General features: G+C 41.0%; 2 protein-coding genes across 3 annotated transcripts in view; both read right to left on the reverse strand.

Annotated features, from left to right (window-relative positions):
• The window catches only part of LOC106047788 (uncharacterized), a 136,513-nt gene extending 131,746 nt beyond the window's left edge, over positions 1–4,767 (reverse strand). For both annotated transcript variants that reach the window (XM_067001327.1, XM_067001326.1), the window contains exons 1-2: positions 1,717–4,767; positions 1,044–1,142 (exon numbers count right to left, since the gene is read on the reverse strand). The gene's annotated coding sequence lies outside the window, so the exon portion shown is untranslated. The remainder of the gene's footprint in view (positions 1–1,043; positions 1,143–1,716) is intronic.
• Positions 4,768–4,914: 147 nt separating this feature from the next.
• NUF2 (NUF2 component of NDC80 kinetochore complex) lies at positions 4,915–18,128 on the reverse strand. Its single transcript, XM_067001324.1, has 13 exons — positions 17,986–18,128; positions 17,751–17,825; positions 15,996–16,072; positions 15,209–15,270; positions 14,249–14,346; positions 13,563–13,636; positions 11,777–11,873; positions 10,950–11,012; positions 10,119–10,256; positions 9,074–9,214; positions 8,117–8,292; positions 6,272–6,407; positions 4,915–5,806 (listed from the first exon to the last, which is right to left on the reverse strand). The coding sequence occupies exons 1-13, from the start codon at positions 18,106–18,108 to the stop codon at positions 5,657–5,659; spliced, it is 1,410 nt and encodes a 469-aa protein (XP_066857425.1). The 5' UTR covers positions 18,109–18,128; the 3' UTR covers positions 4,915–5,656.
• Positions 18,129–18,223: the final 95 nt, after the last annotated feature.

The raw sequence follows: 18,223 nt of genomic DNA on the forward strand, positions 1-18,223 counted from the left end.
CTGGTACTGAGCAAAGGGCTGCAGAAAAATAGCGAGAGCACTCACACCTTTGGGGCTGAAGGAACAAAAGCATATTGCAGCAATGCTGACACATACCTACCACTTACTTTCTTCAATCCGCTGGCATCCACAAAGTCTACCACAAGCAATACTTTGCCAACATTTGTATAGAAGTGTGAGCACTAAAAATACCAGAAATGAGGAGGGCTCACTGAAAGCCACAGAGGAGAGGTCAGCTAAGTGCAAAATGCTGTGGAGTTTCATCAGCTCATGTACAATTCTCTACCTATTTAGAAGGTCTCATGTAATGTAGCTTTCCGTCTTTAGCTTTGGAGAATGTGGTGGGTCTTTTAACCAAGTTTTCCTAGTTTTTATTCCCAAGTATCTAAAACGTTTATTTTATGCATTATAATAAATGGCTTATCCTTTACAATTGTGATAGAAAGGTCAAGACCGTCTTTCCAAAAGGAAAACGTTCCCCTGGATGTAGGGCTTCAAGGCTCATGAGCATCCTCCCACCAGACTCTTTTCAGCCTCATAGTTTATACACACACTTCACCTCGGGTCAGCATCAAAACACAGCTCCACGTGTATGAGCCTTTCACACTCACTCCTAGACCGATCCCAATCACTTACATGAACTACAGGCAAGTGACTACCATGCTCAGGCTCTATTATCTCTATTATCTCCTTTCTCCAGACTTTTTTTTTTTTCAGCAGCATAAAGGGCCAATACTTAGTCACCTGTCTGTATCTAGTCTGTAAACTTTGGAGACTGAGCCAGCTAAAGGTGGCCACAGGGCCAGAGCAAGCTTTACTAAAAGTAAAAGGGCACTTTGAAGCCGATTCCCACTACTGTGTAGTAGAACATAATTTCTCAGGTACAGGTGACCTCAGAATACCCTTCATGTCCTCCAGGTAGAAGACAAGACTAAGATGGACGTAGTGGTTTTCACCGTTGCTTGGATGGTCTTTGCACAAAGCTGACCATCAATCTTCTGAAATCTTTATAAAAAGTCTTTAAAAATTAACTTTTAGTTTACCTGGTCCTGGCTAGTCCTAGACTATAGGAATGTCAAGCTGCAAAGTTGTTATTCTGAGGCTGCAGATTCAGCGGTTTTCCTCTGGCTTCCTCAGCAAAGCTGTGACAGAAACAAAACATGAATTCGTCACCACTATCTGTGCCAAGAGCCCCACCAAGTGGCTAAACACCTGCATCTCCTCTTCCAGCCCATCCTACAACCAGAGCAAAAAGAACCACTGAAAAATAAAAACTTGCTGACCTAACCCAATCCTACTCACTTTGACCAAAGCCTAATAGAAAGGGAGCTTCCAAGACAGTTTTAAAGACCGTTTTATCCAGCAATACATATAGATATTTATCTTTAAGCAACAGACCAGGACAGAGAAAAAAGAGGCTTCCTTCCTTCACACGGAAGAGGACCATAACACATACAAAGAGGAAAAGAGGTATCACACACAGCCTCTTAAAATTAAGGCTGTGTGTTCATATACAGTGCCAAGCCATAATCCAAGTTGCTGACTCATTTCCCATGTCACTATGTATTCTACTTGCAGAGATACCAAACCTGTTTGCAAATCTTTAAAAAATTGGAGCAAAGGCCTGTCTGTCCTCCCTCTAAAACTGCATATCCTAGTGGGCAGGAGACACCGTTTTTATGGTGTGCACAGTCTGTACAAAGGAAGGATACTCACAAATAACAGGAAGGTCAAGCTGTGCTGTCCACACACATATTCTGGCTGTTCATACATCTGAGCTGTTAAGAAATATTTTCATCTGTGTTAGTGTACAGCACTCTCCCACCAGCACAGCAGCTGCACGTTATAATTTGGTTGATAAGCTCCATGCCTTCTCATCAACCCACCTCCCACCATACACTTTTTTTTTTTTTAATTCTAAACTAAAATTCTCCAGCTGTAAAGGAGGCAGCTTTGGGACAGACTGTGAGCATGCAGACAGACAATCTTAAATTTTCCACTCCTAGATAGTGACCTTCTGAGCAATACCTATATTCACACTTACTTTCCGAGTGATCTAAGCTACTGCCTGATCTCTGCAGGTTCCCTAGAGAACAGCCCTGGCAAGACCCAGACCATGCTAAATCAGAGCACAAAGCAAGTGCACAGTGAGATGATGTCTAAGGCTAAAAACATAGTAAGTTTTTTTGTTTTTTTTTACACCAAGGATAAAACTTGTAGGGAGCAACAGACTTATGGCCAAAGGAGAAGAAAGCATCTTCCCTCTCCTGTAAGAGGGAATGAAGAACTAGGGAGAGACATACAGTAACAATAAAATAAAACTAGCAGTATGAATAAAGGAGGAGTTTGCTGAGCTGCAACAAATTACTCCTGCCCAGGTAGACAGACAAAATTACTTGATGCCATACACAGTAGAAAGGGAGACACTGTACATACGCTATTAAACTAACAGACACTGATAGGGAGGGAGCACTCAGTACAAGTAAGCTTTGCTTACAGGGTTAGAAGTCAAGAAAACTTTTCATGTTGTTATTTAAACTCAGTATCTAGCTGCAAACACACTTCTGTGTGCAAGTCAGTATTTCTGTAATGCTAAATATTTCACCCTGAAGAAATCCAGGTATTGGCCATAAGATGCCAGACCACTTATGCCTGTCTAAAGGAAGAGTACAGAAAGCAGAGACAGTGTCTTTTCAAAAGCCTGTTAATAGGCTGCTCTTTTCAACAATTGGTTCCTTCATTGCTTATAGGACATTGTCAGTAATTACACACATTTGAAACAAGCAAGTCGAGAAAGCCTGTCAGCCCAAGCCATACAATGCAAGATTGCTGCAAGCTTTCTGTAGAACATGAAGCACTACAGTATAGGCAAAAATTAAGCTACTAATTTGAACAATGTTATGCCAAGCTGTACAGTAGCTGCTGACACTCAATTATTTTCACAAGTAGACCACAGGGAAGGCTGCGAAGCTCTCATTCCACTAAGCCTCGCCTGCCTATTCTCCTCTATCAGCTCCATGATTCATTTCCATCTCTAATTTGCTAATTTCACTCTAGTGTCTCAACAAGGAATTTTGCTGTTTTCTTTGAATTAGGGCTTAGCAGAGGATTATAGGCATTTAGACAGAAGTAATACTAAAAGAAACAAACAAGCAAAAAAGAAAATTTGGAATGCCACTGCCCTCTTGAGGGAAATTGAGCTACGGTGCCTTAGCAAAGCCATTCTCCCTGCGCTGCTATTCAGGTCACACTAAAACTCCCCCCACTGCCTTGCCATATGGTTGAAGACGAGTACAACTTCTTGAAAGGCAGCAGGTAGCTTCACAACTAGGAATCATGTATCTCTTGATAAAGTATAACTTCTGTTATGTTTTGCTTATAGGTATTTTGGGAACAAGTAGACAAGCTCCTCTGAAGGCTCAAGAGCCTATTGGAAATACATAAACCCCTCCCTGGATATCGTAAGTTTTGTCTCCCCATGAACAGCAGCCTTTTATTTTACCCAACAGCTGGTGTCAGAAAACTCCTGAAAGCAGGAACCAGAAGTTAGCATTTACTTTGTCCTAGATCCCTAACAACTGGGTTATACAGGCACTATCCCTCATCTAAGAATCCTTATCTTTACACACAGCTTCCTCCCAGCTACTCCTGTCAAAATAAACTGGTAGCTGAAACAGTCCTCACGGTATCTAATTGAAGCTTCTGTGAATCTCTTTCATGAGAGCTGCTGTAACATCTAGGCTGTTAAAGCTGCTGAACACCTCCAACCAGTCGATATGAGAAAGCAAACACTGCCGCTGTGTTTACAGAATACAAGTCAAGTGAGTGTTCTTGAATTTGTATAACATCAAAGTAAAACAAAACAACCCACGCCCCAAAATTCTCAGAGCAGTTGAAAGAAGGAATGCTTAGCTTCCCCTGCTGCTGCTGGCTGCCACGTGGGCTAGACAGGCATGAGAAGCAGGGATACTGCAAGAAAGCTCAAGGAAAATTCTATCCTTGATGTCTTTGGAGATTCCAAAATACTCTAAGCCTGGAAATACCTAAACACCAGTCACGCTGTGTTACACAGGCATCAAATTCATTAGTGAGTGCTGCCAACGAAAAGCTGCATTTTCCCATAGAAAGTAGCTGTGTCAGACTAGAATCTATGCTATGGCTTAGGGAAAGGAGCAAAAAAAAAAATAAAAGGCATCTCCACCCCTGCACATGGAGAACATAATGCTTCAACGCACAACATGGAACAAAAGCTCACTTTCAAAGCACAATACCCAAAACATCACTAATTATTCCACATATGGCCTAGTGCATTAAATCCACAAAGTTTTTCTGTGCCTTTCATGTATTTAACACCTTTATCTCTTGGAAAGATCAACTGCATGAGCAGTTACACTTACCTGGTCTCTACACCAGGAAATACTGCACAACACTGCAGGACATTTGGGATGAACAATATATTCACTCTCCTAAAAACATTAAGTTGCATTACCTGTAATAGTGACCTACCACACTCAGACTGTATGTGGCGGAAATAGGAAAGCTGTACCAGAAACTTTGTACTAGGTTAAAATTTGCAGATTAACACAGACTTTCACTGAAGTTTAAGTGCTATGATGTAAAAAGAAAATTCAAAGAAAAAACTTAGAATAGTCTAATGCCTCAGTAAGAGCTTTACAAGATCACCCACTGTTCTTAACTGACTTGCTAGCACCTGTAAGAGAAGTTGAAGAATTACAGAAATCAGAAAGATGTTCTCTACACAGGCTTGAATCCTCTTCCCTTCATTATGAAAGCTTTTAGTACATGTTCCTACAAGTGTACGAACCAGATTTTATTTTCCAATTGGAATGTTATGCTAAGTCAGTTGGGAGAGTAGGGAGGGAAAAAGCATAACAGAAATAGGGTTAAATATCCTTATATCAACTGTTTTAAAAATTAACATTTTATTTCTTGAAGTAACCAAAAACATTCTCAAAACACTATGGCAAGCTGAGTGCCATCACAAGTTACATTACTAATATTCATCTATATAACTCATTTTTTATTTTAAAAGGACTAAGCACCCAAACATGGGCTTTAAGACAGATGAGGGTCCAATACTACACAGAGTAAAAACAAGTTTGAGCATCTAGAGGTACTCACCTGTTAACTAAAATGACACCTTTAAACATTTACAGTCACCAACATCACGACTAGAATAATTTGACATTTACATGGATGCTACTGCTCCATCAGGATTTAATTTTAATTCAGTAGTGTCAGTGGAATACCAGCTGTTACAGCCTTACCTTGAACAGTATGCCCATTCAGGCCAGCCCAAAAAGCCAGGTCATCCAAGATTAAAATTTGTATAACAGTTTCTACAGAAAGCAGAATTCTGTCTAAATGACAAAAAAAATTGTCAAGAGTCGAATTATTACTGCCCAAATTGGGTACCGACCAAAACAATACAAACAGGTGAAACCAAGTATTTTCTTACCCACGTTAACAAGCTCACAACATCAGGATCTGTCTAGAAAGCTAAATACGTCCTGACGTGGTTTTAGAGAAAGTTGGGTTTTGCCTGGAATAATTAGCCACTGCACATAAAGCACAAGCTGCTGAGATCAGATACGAAGACAAATATAATGCAATTGGAACACAAGTAGAGGCAGGTTCAAGAACTACTTCCAGGACTCTGAATGCTAAGCAGCCCCTTCTTCAGTTCAGCAATTTTATCTTCTCTTGAGGCTGCATAATTCTTTGCTGTCTTTATGAGAGAGTCATGGCGCTTCTCCAATCCAGCCTTCAGATTTAGGTATATTTCCTAGGAAGAAAAAAAAGTAATTCAAAGTTAAATCCTTACAAAGTATAAACCTTAAGTGAAAGTGGCCTGGTGGTCACACATGATTTCAAAGTTTTGTCCTTGGCATAGGAAGTATTCACAGAATACAGGAAAGTTGCAAAACATCCTAAGAATAAGAGAAGCCGGAAGCAAAATCCCAGTATAATGACCTGTTGTTTAACTCTAGCACTCTCAATTCTAAGGCTGTCAAACACCAGCACTAGCACAGTATTCACACCAGTACTGCCCCATTCCTTATTAACCTGTACCACCAAGACCTCTGCCTCTGTGACAGCTACCCCTGTCCTCCCAGCACAGATGGTACTTCAGCAATGAGCAGATAAAAGGAGATGCTAAAAGCAGACTGTGATCTTCTACTTGTAACCCGCCAGGATTTCTGCCTTTTTCCATAGAAAACCATACAACCAGGGAAACCATACCACTCACTTTGGCTTTCATTTCTTCTTTTTCAGCATTCTCATTCAGCTGCTGAATTTTGAACCTTGTCTGCTGAATTTCATTGTGAATTGCTGTCACTTTATCATACACAGCACCTCTCTTTTCCTGAACTCTGTTACAATACCTAAAAGCGGGAGAAGAAGAGTTAGTATTGAGCTATTCAACCAATTTGTCTGATCCTTAACCTAGAACAGCATAGGTACAGGAAGAAAAATTCAGAATGGAGTTACAGCAATACATTGAACATCCTCAGTCACTGCAAATCAAGACAACTCAAAGGACTCCAATGGAACTGACCCAGCTCAAGCCGGCAGACAGCTGGACACGGCACCTTCCAACCTCTGAACCATGTAGCACAGATGTGAGTAGAGAGCCCTGACTAAAAGCCAGCCCTGGCCTGGGACCCACTGGACCAGGGCAAAAGGGATACGGTGTTTCAGCATAATTGAAAGTCAACTAAGCGCATGCTCTCCTCATCCTCAGACTCCCTCCCACCAAGTTAGAGCTCTATCCCATACACCCATGCATGTAATTTCCAAATTCACCCCACCTTGCAGGTAAATTGAGATAGCTTCAATTGTGAGCTACCACGTAATCAGCAGAGTTACTGTGGGAACAGGAGATCTGCTCTGATTTCATGTGTAAAACACTTACCAGTTTATATTTAACATTCGCACAATAATTACAGTTGGAATTGTAACTGCTGCTTTCTCCAAAGAATGGTTGAAATCACTCAAACTTAGTGAAAGCCTACTTAGAGCTTCTTATCTCAAGGGAACAATCAGGACACATTCTCTTATTCACCAGTGAAAACTTGTTTTCATACCAAGGTTACTCCCTTTTCCTCTTTCTTATCAAAACATCTCATTTCAATTCTCAAGGGAAATATCTAACACATTAAAAACAAATTGGCAGCAACTTTTAGTATAGAAGAGCATTAGATTGTATTATTTTCATTCTTTATTTAATTAAAAGCTACTTTTCCTTCCAATATCCTTTAGCTGATACAATACCCTACATGAAGAGCAAAAGAGGCCTGGGAATCTTGCTGCCTTTCCACACAACACACAAGCCTTTCCGCATGATTAAGTCTTAGTTGCCTCTCTCAGCTACGCGGAAAAAGCTTTCTTCATCCATAGTTAAGCTACCCCAGCCAATAATTTTCCATGTTTCATTTCCTAGCAGTGTACAAAAAAAAGTGTTATACAACGAGCTTTCTCTACCACAGTTCAGCACTTCGAATCTCACAGTGAAGCCATGACCTTACAACGCTGCAGTTTGCTACTGCAGAAGCGACTGCTGCGCTGTAAACACTGCTGTGCAACTTGCCTTTAGCATACAGTAGAAGGGAAGATGGGCTAAGAGGCTTTGATCAAATGACACTTTTCCTTTTGTTTTAGAAGCATCATGTCAGGATAATACTCCTCTGAGATACGAGCCCCATTTCCCCATGGGTCTTGAACATCTTTGATAATGAGCAAAAGTGGCAAGGGAAATTATGAAAAATTCATGAAAGGCAAATGGGGCTTTGTTGAAGTCTGATATGTTGGAAAATTATCCCAATGTGACATTCTCTTTAAGAAGATAAAAGAATCCAGAATAAGCATTATAAATTAAATTAGTGATCCAATAAAAGAATTGCTGTCAAGTCACATTGCAATTATTGATTTGAGACACCAAGTCCCTGCCTGCAGCACTACTGGTCTTCATACAAAGCTATCCCACATCACTCATTTTCCTCTTGCTGCTAAGCTACATGCTTGTACCAGACATGAACTTTGGTAGCACATAAAGACAAAGTAGCACCAGGAGGAAAAATCAACTCATCCATACTCAAACACAGTGTGCTTATATTGCTCAACATCTTCACGCTTCTTTTTTATCCTTATTTCAGCTGTAGACAGCTTCTCATGTTTTGCAGTGACCAGTCTCTTTAAGGACATTTCATCCGTCTTCCCCTTTTTCAGCTCTATCTGAGCACTCTCAAGCTGGTCCTCCAGATTTCTGACCTACAGCATGTAAAAAGTATTGAAACAAATTAAACGGGGAAAATAAAACCATATATCCTGTTAAAAGCTCCCTAAGATTAGAACGGTCTTGCTTTTTAAAAGATTGATTACTAACCAGTTCTCCCTCTAATATTCCAGTTTCTGATTAGAAATACATGGGAATGGACAAGATCCTACTACTTGTGTCATTTTTAGAAGCTACTAGGAGGTCTGCTCTCTTAGGCACCAGTAATTTGAACATGTTATACAATATCCCCAAAAGATTACATTTTTTCCCCCAAATGCTCCTAAAAACTGCATTCTCACACAGTTGAGTAGCACCTACAAGGTGCTTTATTAAGATAACCATTTCACCAGTGAAAGTCTAACTCAGTAACATCAGTAAAATTAAAGCACTTCGGATGTGAAATAGTCCTGAACTGGTAATTTCTTGCTCTAGTTTCTGCTCTATAGGCAGAAGAAACTGGGTCTCGCTTTTCTTCCTCCTCCATCATTTCCTACCAACAACCCCAAGACAGTTCAAACTATTTTAGGTCAGGTTTCTACGGCAACAAAGGCTTGACTATTAAAAGTGGTCAATAGTACATTAGTTAGTGACATGCAGCAAAGCAGCGGCTGTTTTACTGATGTTTTTCATAATGAGATTTTGAAGTTATCTGAATTCTTTCTTTTTGGGGCAGACAAAGATGCACTTTCAAAAAGCAGATGTTTACTGATGATTGCCTGACTTGGATTGATATTAAACTTACCCAAATTATATCTGGTTAGGGGGAATACAAACCTCTGATAATACACTGGCCAGTCTCTCCACATTTTCTCCCTGTCTTTCCATCTTATTTTGATATAACTGCACCTCCAACTGGCATGATGGCAGAACTTCAACTAGGTCTCGGTAACCTTCATATTTCTCAATAACCTCTTGCTTTAAAAAAAAAAGTATTAATAGAACAATTTAAAGTATTAATAGAACAATTTAGGAATTCAGTAGTTATTTGGTACAGCACTAAGGTATACTGACTTAAGCCCATTCCCTCATTGTTTAACATACACTGGAATTAATATTTAGTATTTGTTGAAATGAGATCTTTGTAAACAAAAACATAGGAAAAGTGACATAAGTGTTTTGCACTGAACCAACCAGCTTACTACAAAAGCTGTCGGGACAGAAAAACTGTACCTTGGAGAAGTTCAATACTAGTAAAACAGAAGTTACATGAAACAAAAACAGATGTCTGGAATTACAGCAATAAAATTGCCATGTTTTGGAACAAAAATCCTTAGGGAGAGAAAGTTAGGTAAGCTTCACAGATTCATGAGTGCTCGTGAACAACAACCATTTTTTAAAATGGACATTACCATAAAAAAAGCATAAAAACACTAGGAAGGGAGCTCAGAGTTCAGCATGCTAGTAGAGACAGACAGCAATTCCAGAAACCATGAATGAGAACAGAGATGGTATAAAGCACCTGTTCTAAACCCAAGGACATTTGTGAGCTGCCAAAAATACTGGCATCTCTCCAGAGCAAGCAGTTAGGAAGGAATAAATAAATTCAAGAGCTATACACCTAGTTTCACAAGTAAACAATTACTCTTTAAGACAAAGCACCAGTGACTGCAACTCCGTTTCTCAAAAAGGAAAAAAACACCAAAAGTCTTCAGTTTTCTGTGAAGTTTTGATTTCATTTGAGACTAACCACCATTACGTTGCTTTTTAACTGGGAGTATAACTTATTCAAGAACCAGTTCAAGACAATGTGAGTTCAGTAAAACATGTACTTTTTTCTAATCAAATACCTCCTCACATGGAAGGAGGAAAAAAACCTCACCTTGGATTTCTTGAGCTTCTTAACAGTCTCTTTCATCAGTTCCTTATAGTTCTTCAGTTCCTCTGGACTCTCCACAATTTTTGATTTTAGCTGCTCTTGTTCTTCTTTCAAAGTAGCCATTGTCACTTTAAGCTCATTCTAGTTTTCAAGACAAAGATGTACTTTTGTTCACTTACATTGCTAATAGTAAAGCAGAGTTGTCAGGATCTTAAGGCTAGACACATTCTTTTTTCTGTTGTAAGTCATTCCTCATTAGGAAGTTTATTCAGAGTTTTGTGGGTTTTTTTTTAAATCATAACATTCTCACTCAAAACAATTAACAGTCCACTTCACTCCCTGAACATGTCTACAGTGGTACAGCACTAAGTTGCAAGGACAGTATTTAACTAGTATTCCACAAACATCCTTCCAGCTAACACACGACTAGCAGCTCTCTCCTTCACAGCCCCTCACTTAGGGCAACTCTTCCCATACAACCTCTCAAAAACCTCCTAATTTCTCTCCAGCCAGCTCAGTGGCTGCCTCCTTAGCCATTCTATGAATGTAAGCTAGCCTGTACCTTCTCAAGCATTCAGAACTGTTGCCCATGATGAGCTTCCTGAACACACAGCTTCGCATTGCAAGGACGGGCATTTAAAAAAGTAACAACAAAACAGGCTACTGCAGCAACGCTTCTGGAAAAAACTGCTGATGCAGTTTTTGAAAGAAAAAACAGCTAGTAATCACCACATGAATATTACCTAGCTCCAAGAATAATCTGATCTTAGAAAGAAAACCAATCTATTAGCTGAACACAGATTTAAGCTACAGCCTACACAGAGGTGTACTTACCAGTTTTCGGGTCCTCTCTGTAATATCTGACTTCTTCTGTGAAATCACTTCTTGCAAAGCTGCCTGAGAAAAAAAGTAACAAATTTAAACACCTCTACAACTACTAGCTCCTTTGCCCTTCTACCACAGATCTGTCTCTGAGAGACCCACTGATAATTTCTTTGGAGCACCATGACTAGAATACAAAACTGCAGTCTAAAAGGCACCATTTTTGAGAAAAGTTAACACAAGGCCCCTTGTCATAGAGAATTCAAGTACATGGTTAATATTATTAATAATGGTGACATGGCTTAAAGTAACAAAAAAGACCAACCACAGATATTTTTCACCCTACTGCAGCTGAAAAGTTTACCTATGAGATCTTAGGTGAAAGGTGCCACTGCTGGGAAGTGACCCCACCCCACGATCAACCCTACTCTTTCTCCTAGTCATTCCACTGGGGTGACCCTTTGTAGGCCTCATCCCATTTCCTGCCACAGCTCACCTCAAGTTCCTTCTTTGAATTCAGAAAGAAAACAGTTTAAGAGAGAAACATATGCATCACATTTCTAAGAATAATACAGGGATCTCTCAAGCCAACACAATACCGTATTTCAAAAAGGAAGAGCTGAATAAACTTCTGATATCATGCATGTTTCACACTCCTCACAGGTAATGCTAGGGATTAGACAGGCCATGGTGTTGCAATGACCTTTTCTGATTTAAACCAAAGTCCTTTTTATTCTTTGTAGGAGTAGGGAACAAACCCAAAGAATGAACAGAACTAAGGAACACCCGTGATCAGAAGCCATGGCAGCAGTTCAGAGGATTATATAAAGATATCATACTGTTTTCCGACGATAGTCATGGCTTAGCAGTTGCTCCAGTTCTTGAATGTCATCTGACAGCTGCTTGAACTCTGCTTGCTGTTCAACTGGAACAGTACTAAACAAAAAATAAAGGCGTTGGACAATTTCAGCATCATTATAGTCAGGTCAGTAGTGTACAGCAGATAAAACACTCTTTCAAAGAGCTTACAGCCAGCAACATCACAGAGCAGGTTAAGGCAGTCTGAAATTAATTCAACTTATTTTCCTCTGCTTACAAGGCTTTGGAAGTGAAGCATACTCTGAAGAGCTATTTCAGAAATAAGCGAAACAGGTTTAATATAGGACTGTAAATTTAAAGATACCATTAAATAAAGACAAGTACAAAAGCACAACACTTCTACCAATTTATTTGGATTTACGGAGTTTGCATAATATTACATGCCATAGAAACAGCTCATATTGGGATACAACTACTGCTAGCCAGAAAACCTCCTGCCTTGCACATACTGGGAGCAGTTATCAGGGAAGCAGCTTTCTGTTTTGAAAGCAATCTTGGAAACTAGCCACCTTCTCATCCTATTACCTACAAGCAAAACAAAACTTAATGGTGCAAAGATACAGTCAGTAGGACTAAATGGCCTGAAACAGAGAATGGGGCAGCCACGTCAAATAACTGAGGAAGGCAACTTTACCCATCCATTAAGTTAAAGACAAACTTCCTACAGCTATATAAGCAATAAAGACAGATCACTAAAAAACAACTATAACAGCAAGAAAGTTTCATACTAGTCCCCCAATTTACAAAATATCCTCTTAAAGCAAATACATACTCCAAAAGTCACATTTTTATTTCCTGCCAGCAACTCCTCTAGCCTAATACCAGTAGAACTACTTCTATAGCTGTGAGTGCAACACAACAGAAACACCTCTATACTTTCTGGCTTGTTTCCCAAGGAGGCTAACCAGCAGAGGATTAGTTTGGAAGAGACAGCATCCCGTGGGAGGGACCCCACGTGGAGCAGGGGCAGAGTGGCTACGAAGGAGCAGGAGAGAATGTTATGGGCTGACCACAATCCCCATTCCCCTGTGCTGCTCAGGGGGAGGAGGCAGAAGAGGGTGGATGGGAGGAAGATGTTTTTAGTTTGCTTTTAGTTTCTCACTGTTCTAGTCTGCTAGTGATAGGCAATAAGTTATATCAGTCTCCCTACGTTGAGCCTGTTTTGCCCATGAGACAGTAATTGGCGAGCTGTCGCCCTGTCCTTATCTCAACCCTTGAGCCCTTTTCCATCATATTTTCTCCCCCTCTTCCTTTGAGGAGGGGTGGGTAAGAGAGCAGCTATAGTGGAGTTCAGCTGCCCAGCAGGGTAAAACCACCACAGGCACGTGGATGCACCTGGTGACAGCACTTGCTGGAGGAGACAGTCAATTGAAAGAAAAATGATGAAAGTGAGCTATGAATTTCACTCCCATTAACAAATACTAATTAGTATCTCGACTCACAGCATCCACACACTTAGATCCCACTATCTATAGCAATCTAGTCTCACACACACACCAAAAACAGGTTACTGAATGCAATCATGTCTCTTACGGTCTAAAAAGAGCTTTATCTCCAACAGATGGAAATGGATTCTGGGCACTGGTTGAACAGTACAATGCTGCGATCAAGTTCAAAGAAGTCCGTTGTTATCAGCCAATTCCACCAAATCACTAAACTCAAATATTCAGGTCCTGTTTAGGCGCCCACATACACTGAGCAAACCAAGAAATACTGCATCTCACAACCCTTACTCCTCATACTTACTTCAGTTTCTCCAGCTTCACTGCTGCCTCCTGATTTGCAGTCTCCAGTTGCTGGTGTTTCTCCATAGCTGATTTCTGCAAGTTAAGGATTCATGAAGATTTTTACTTTAGGGGAGTATTGTTTTTCTCGAGTTCTGTTAGAGCTCTGCTCATCATTATTTCACATGGCATTCACAATCTCTGAATTACTGAGATAGTCAGAAAAGAAACTGCCCGCAGCCCTAGCTTCAGCCCAACAACTGCTACATCTATATTCTCTCAAAGTGATTTGAGTTGTCAAACCTTCACTTATAAGGCTGAACAGAACTATCAAACAAGTTACTGGAAAAAACTCAGATGATAGCCTAAGTAGTAACTCAGCCATGGTACCATACAGAAACCTTTACAACATTATCAACAAGCCCATCGACTCACTGTTCTAAACAGAGATGTTTCCCTAAGAGCACAGCAATGTTTTTTCTTAAGCCATTTACAGTAGTCGTGTACGCTTACAGTGCATAATGTAGCTGCACAAGATGTTTTATTTAATATTAAATGGGCACATTCCTATATTACTCGGCTATGTTTAAGATTCTCATGTGTTATTTTACACGCTGTTAAAAAATCCACTACCTCTATGCTCCCAAATGTAGGTTAACATTAAGTATACTTAAGTAAGCATCTGAAGTAACATGCACCCAATCTTACATAGTTCATCTGCAGCTCCAAGTAGGCCTCACGTCGGGACTCTCTGAAATGCACAAAGTTGAGAATGCCACTCAAGAAGCGAGCTGTCCTCTTTGCCTCTGGAATGGAAATGACAAGACATCACTGTTTTGGTCTCCACCTGCATTGCAATTGCTTAGAAGTTGGGCAAAACGCAATTCAGAGAGAGAAATTACTGAAGCATGCAAATGCGCTATTTCTCTGCTCACCTTGCAAAGATTTCATGGACCACACCAAAAGCAGCACCAAGCTATGAACTTACAAGGTCTCAGCAATTCTATGTTACTTAACAAATAAAACTGGCACCTAGTAGAAAGACTAGTAATATACAGCTTCACAATGAAGCGAGTGTCAATATTTGACTACAGCCCTGAAGACCGAACCTCAGTGTAACTCTCAGGCTAACTGAAGCTAGCTGTTAGAACTGCAGGGACATTCTGGCTCTATTCCAAGTCAACTGCGTGAAAGATGATTACAACCTTCTCAAATGTCTTAGACAAGCCAGACCCAGAAGTGATAGAAAAGGCAATTCTAAAGAACTCTAAGTTTCTTTGCACCAGAATCACCAAAGTTAGGTATTGGAAAGAATGAAGCAAAAATTCAATTAGTTCCTACACAGGCATTGGCATAAGACATTCTTCCTATCAACTCTGGAATGCCATATAATTTCCATTGCCACCTATTCCTACATTATTAAAAGCTTGTCACACTTCGCTCTCCAGATCAGAAGACAAGAGCCAGTACACAAGACTCTCCTCAGATATTTAACTGGACTAGCCTACATAGGGACTAAGGTGGAAAACCACTCACTAGAACCATCCTGTCTAAAGACCACCTTTAGGATCAGAGGAGCAGATGCCCACTTATGCCAAATGAGAAAAAGCACCTCGATATCAAGATATCCACCCCAGGAAACACAAGGCTGACAATGCACTTGCTTACTTGGATTTATAACATCAGCAATTTGAAAATCGTTAACCCGGCACACTGGAAGGAAGCGCTCCCTGTAAGGAAACAGAATACAGCCTTATTTTCAGTCATCAGCACTCAGTTTTTGCACTATACACATTTATTACAGACATATTGTCCCCTCACTCCAGAGCACATGCACAAGCACATAGCGACAACATGTCTCAGGAGAATAAATAGTAGGACTACACAGATCAGTGTTAAAAATTGGTATTCTTACAGTATCTCATAAGGAATTCTATAGACAAAATACTTGCCTGCAGATCTGCTTTTCACCTTAATTAAGGAACTCCTTCACTTAACTAAGGGAGTCAGATTTGAGGCTGCATCTCGGTTTTAAGGGGAAAATTAACACGCATTTCAACAAAGTCTAAACAGAATTCACACAGCAAATTCACACAACAGGTATCCAAGATTCCTCTGCCAGGTGTAACAATGAACCTCTAGCCATTAAAAGAATAGATTAACGCCCCACCCTGGTTGGGGTTTTTATTGTTTTGTTTTAAATAAGACTAAAATAAGCCTCCTCACAGGAGGCTAGATATAGTTAAGCTAATACATTCCTTTTGTCAAGATAGCTGCCCTCTGAGAATTACATTACAGCATTGCTGTCTCTCGTTTATCTGCAGACTTCACTCAGAGCCAACAAGTAGCAGAGCCACTACCCGCAATAAAAGTACAGTTTCTAGTAAACGTTCTAGTAAATGTTTCTCCTTCGTTATAAGGAGAAATGAATGAACAGATGCCATCTTGTACTTACATGTGAATATACATATTACAAACAGGTAGAAAGCCTTCAAATATCTGCGGATACATTATTTCAACGTTGACGGGCATCTGAAGAATAAAGAGTCAACACATCAGTAGAGAATACTTATAAGAAAACACAAAGGATCACTTCCACAACATAAGATCATTCAAATAGGTTAAACATACAGATATTCATTTCCCCATGCTTGGGGAACACAAGCTAGAAGCAGAAGGATGTCATCAAGTTAGTTAGCAGATTATTTTCAGTGTCAATTTTGGCTGGCCAAAATTGAAAAAGACAGCAATAACTAAAGCAACAACACCACAAATGCTGGAATTCAATTTAAATCCACCGTTTTGATTTGTTTAAAATAGAATCAGAACAGTCTCTGCATTACACACCTAACAAACAGCAAGACTGCCTCTTTCTTTAAAGATCTGAAAATCAAACATTAAACTCTTTTAAAATGAAGAATTTAGAAGGAGAAGATAGTAGTACACTGTTGCCTTTTCTGATAATTTAAATCTCATAATACAATATCCCAGCTAATGTTATTGTCTGAAGAACTAAGTTGTCATGAGCACGTATGATTTTCCCTTTCAGCTTATCCAAAACCAGCACGAGACAATACTATTTACTCTTGCCATCAGGAATCCATTCCTGTCTGGCAGAAACAAGGTAAGTTAAATGTTAATCAACGAGGTATCAGTTAGCCCAGACCACTGACTGCACTTCTCTTCGCCTTCCTCTCAATTTCAGAGGTGGAAATGATTAAACACAAAACGCACCATTTACTTTCCTTCTAGACCGGTCCTTCTAAGAGACCCTCCTTCAGCAACGGCCAAAGCCAGATGCCCAAGAAGACAATGTCATTTCAAGGCCAGAGATAGTGTCTTGAGATTTAACAGCCCTTCACAGGGCTTGTGCAGGCCCCCCTAGGCCTTCCAGACATTTCTGGCACCTGCAGCGTATCAGAGAAGAATCCACAGCTTAAATCCACAGTTTAACCACAGACAATTTTCTTATAGCCTACAGTGGTGAGTGCACTCTTCATGTCCTCTAGTTCCTTTGGGGAGAAGGCATTCTCCTCTCCATAAAAACAAAAATAAAAATACCCTGAGGGAGGACACCCACGAAACCACTATATATTTCTACAAGTAACTTGGGCTGAAGCTAGCTTCCAGACCAGGTGGGCTCTTCAAACCAGCAAGGCCTCAGCAACACCTCACAGACCACAGAATATCCAGAGCTGGGACCAGTAAGGATCATTGAGTCCATCTCCTGGCTCCACACAGGCCCACTCAAAAATTAAACGCTATTTCTGAGAGCTTTGTCCAAACGCTTCTTGAACTTCTTGAAGCAGGCCAGGTGCTGCGACTACTCCTCCAGGGAGCATTCCCAGCCGCTGCCTCAGTGAAGAACCTTTTCCTGGGAAGGTACTTCCAGGCTGGAAGAAGCCTGTGGCGGCGATGCTGATGGCTGCAGTGCAGTGACACACGTTCATTCCTGCCCGAGCAAACAGAGCAGCCGCCTCACTGAACACAGGGAGCACAAACCCTCACACGCGCAAGATGCCCCATTAACGGGTTTTCTGCAAGAGAGGGAGGATTTCTAAGCTCCTGTTCATTTGATTAGACAAAAAACACAGTATATTCACTGCCATTCATTAGAGAGAAGATAAAAGGGAGATAACTGAACTTGTAGTTTGGAAAGTGCAGGTTTTTTTCCTTTCATGTTTTGTTATGTCTGCAACTACACGCGTACCATGTAGAAGTGCTCCAGGCGGATCCCATAGACCTTCTGCAGGATCCTCATGAAAATCATGTGCAGGACCTCGGGCTGCGAGAGGAGAGGACACGGGTCAGCACCTCCCCCGCTAATTACTGAGGTAATTAACCCCCGAGACCGAACCCCCGGCGGCTCGAGCCCTAACGCCCCATTACGCGAACACAACCCCCGGCCATTAACCCAGCTACGGCCCCCCGCGTCCCCCCAGCACCTTGGGGGTGGCGAAGAGGTCGGCCTTGGTGAGGCCGCGGGCCTCGGCGCCGGCCAGCAGGTGCCCGCGCAGGTACGTGACGATATCGTCGGGGCTGTAGCGGGGGAAGGTGAGTGTCTCCATCTTGCCGCGCCGCCGCTTCAAAATGCCTCCCGCCGCCGCCGATTGGCCGGCGCCGTGATGGAGCGCTCGAGCCGGCCTATCAGCGGCGGAGCTGGGCGGTGAGGGGGCGGGCGTT

This window comes from Anser cygnoides, chromosome 8 (genome assembly GCF_040182565.1).
Source record: "Anser cygnoides isolate HZ-2024a breed goose chromosome 8, Taihu_goose_T2T_genome, whole genome shotgun sequence".
NCBI classification, from domain to species: domain Eukaryota; kingdom Metazoa; phylum Chordata; class Aves; order Anseriformes; family Anatidae; genus Anser; species Anser cygnoides.

Bases quoted from the DNA above. Each gene is read 5' to 3' on its own strand.
- NUF2 (XM_067001324.1), bottom strand. From the start codon at position 18,108: ATGGAGACACTCACCTTCCCCCGCTACAGCCCCGACGATATCGTCACG. The intron at 17,826-17,985 runs GTGCTGGGGGGA...CTCCTCTCGCAG, and splicing joins ACCTCTTCGCCACCCCCAAG to CCCGAGGTCCTGCACATGAT. The intron at 8,293-9,073 runs GTTTGTATTCCC...TACATGCTGTAG, and splicing joins TGGCCAGTGTATTATCAGAG to GTCAGAAATCTGGAGGACCA.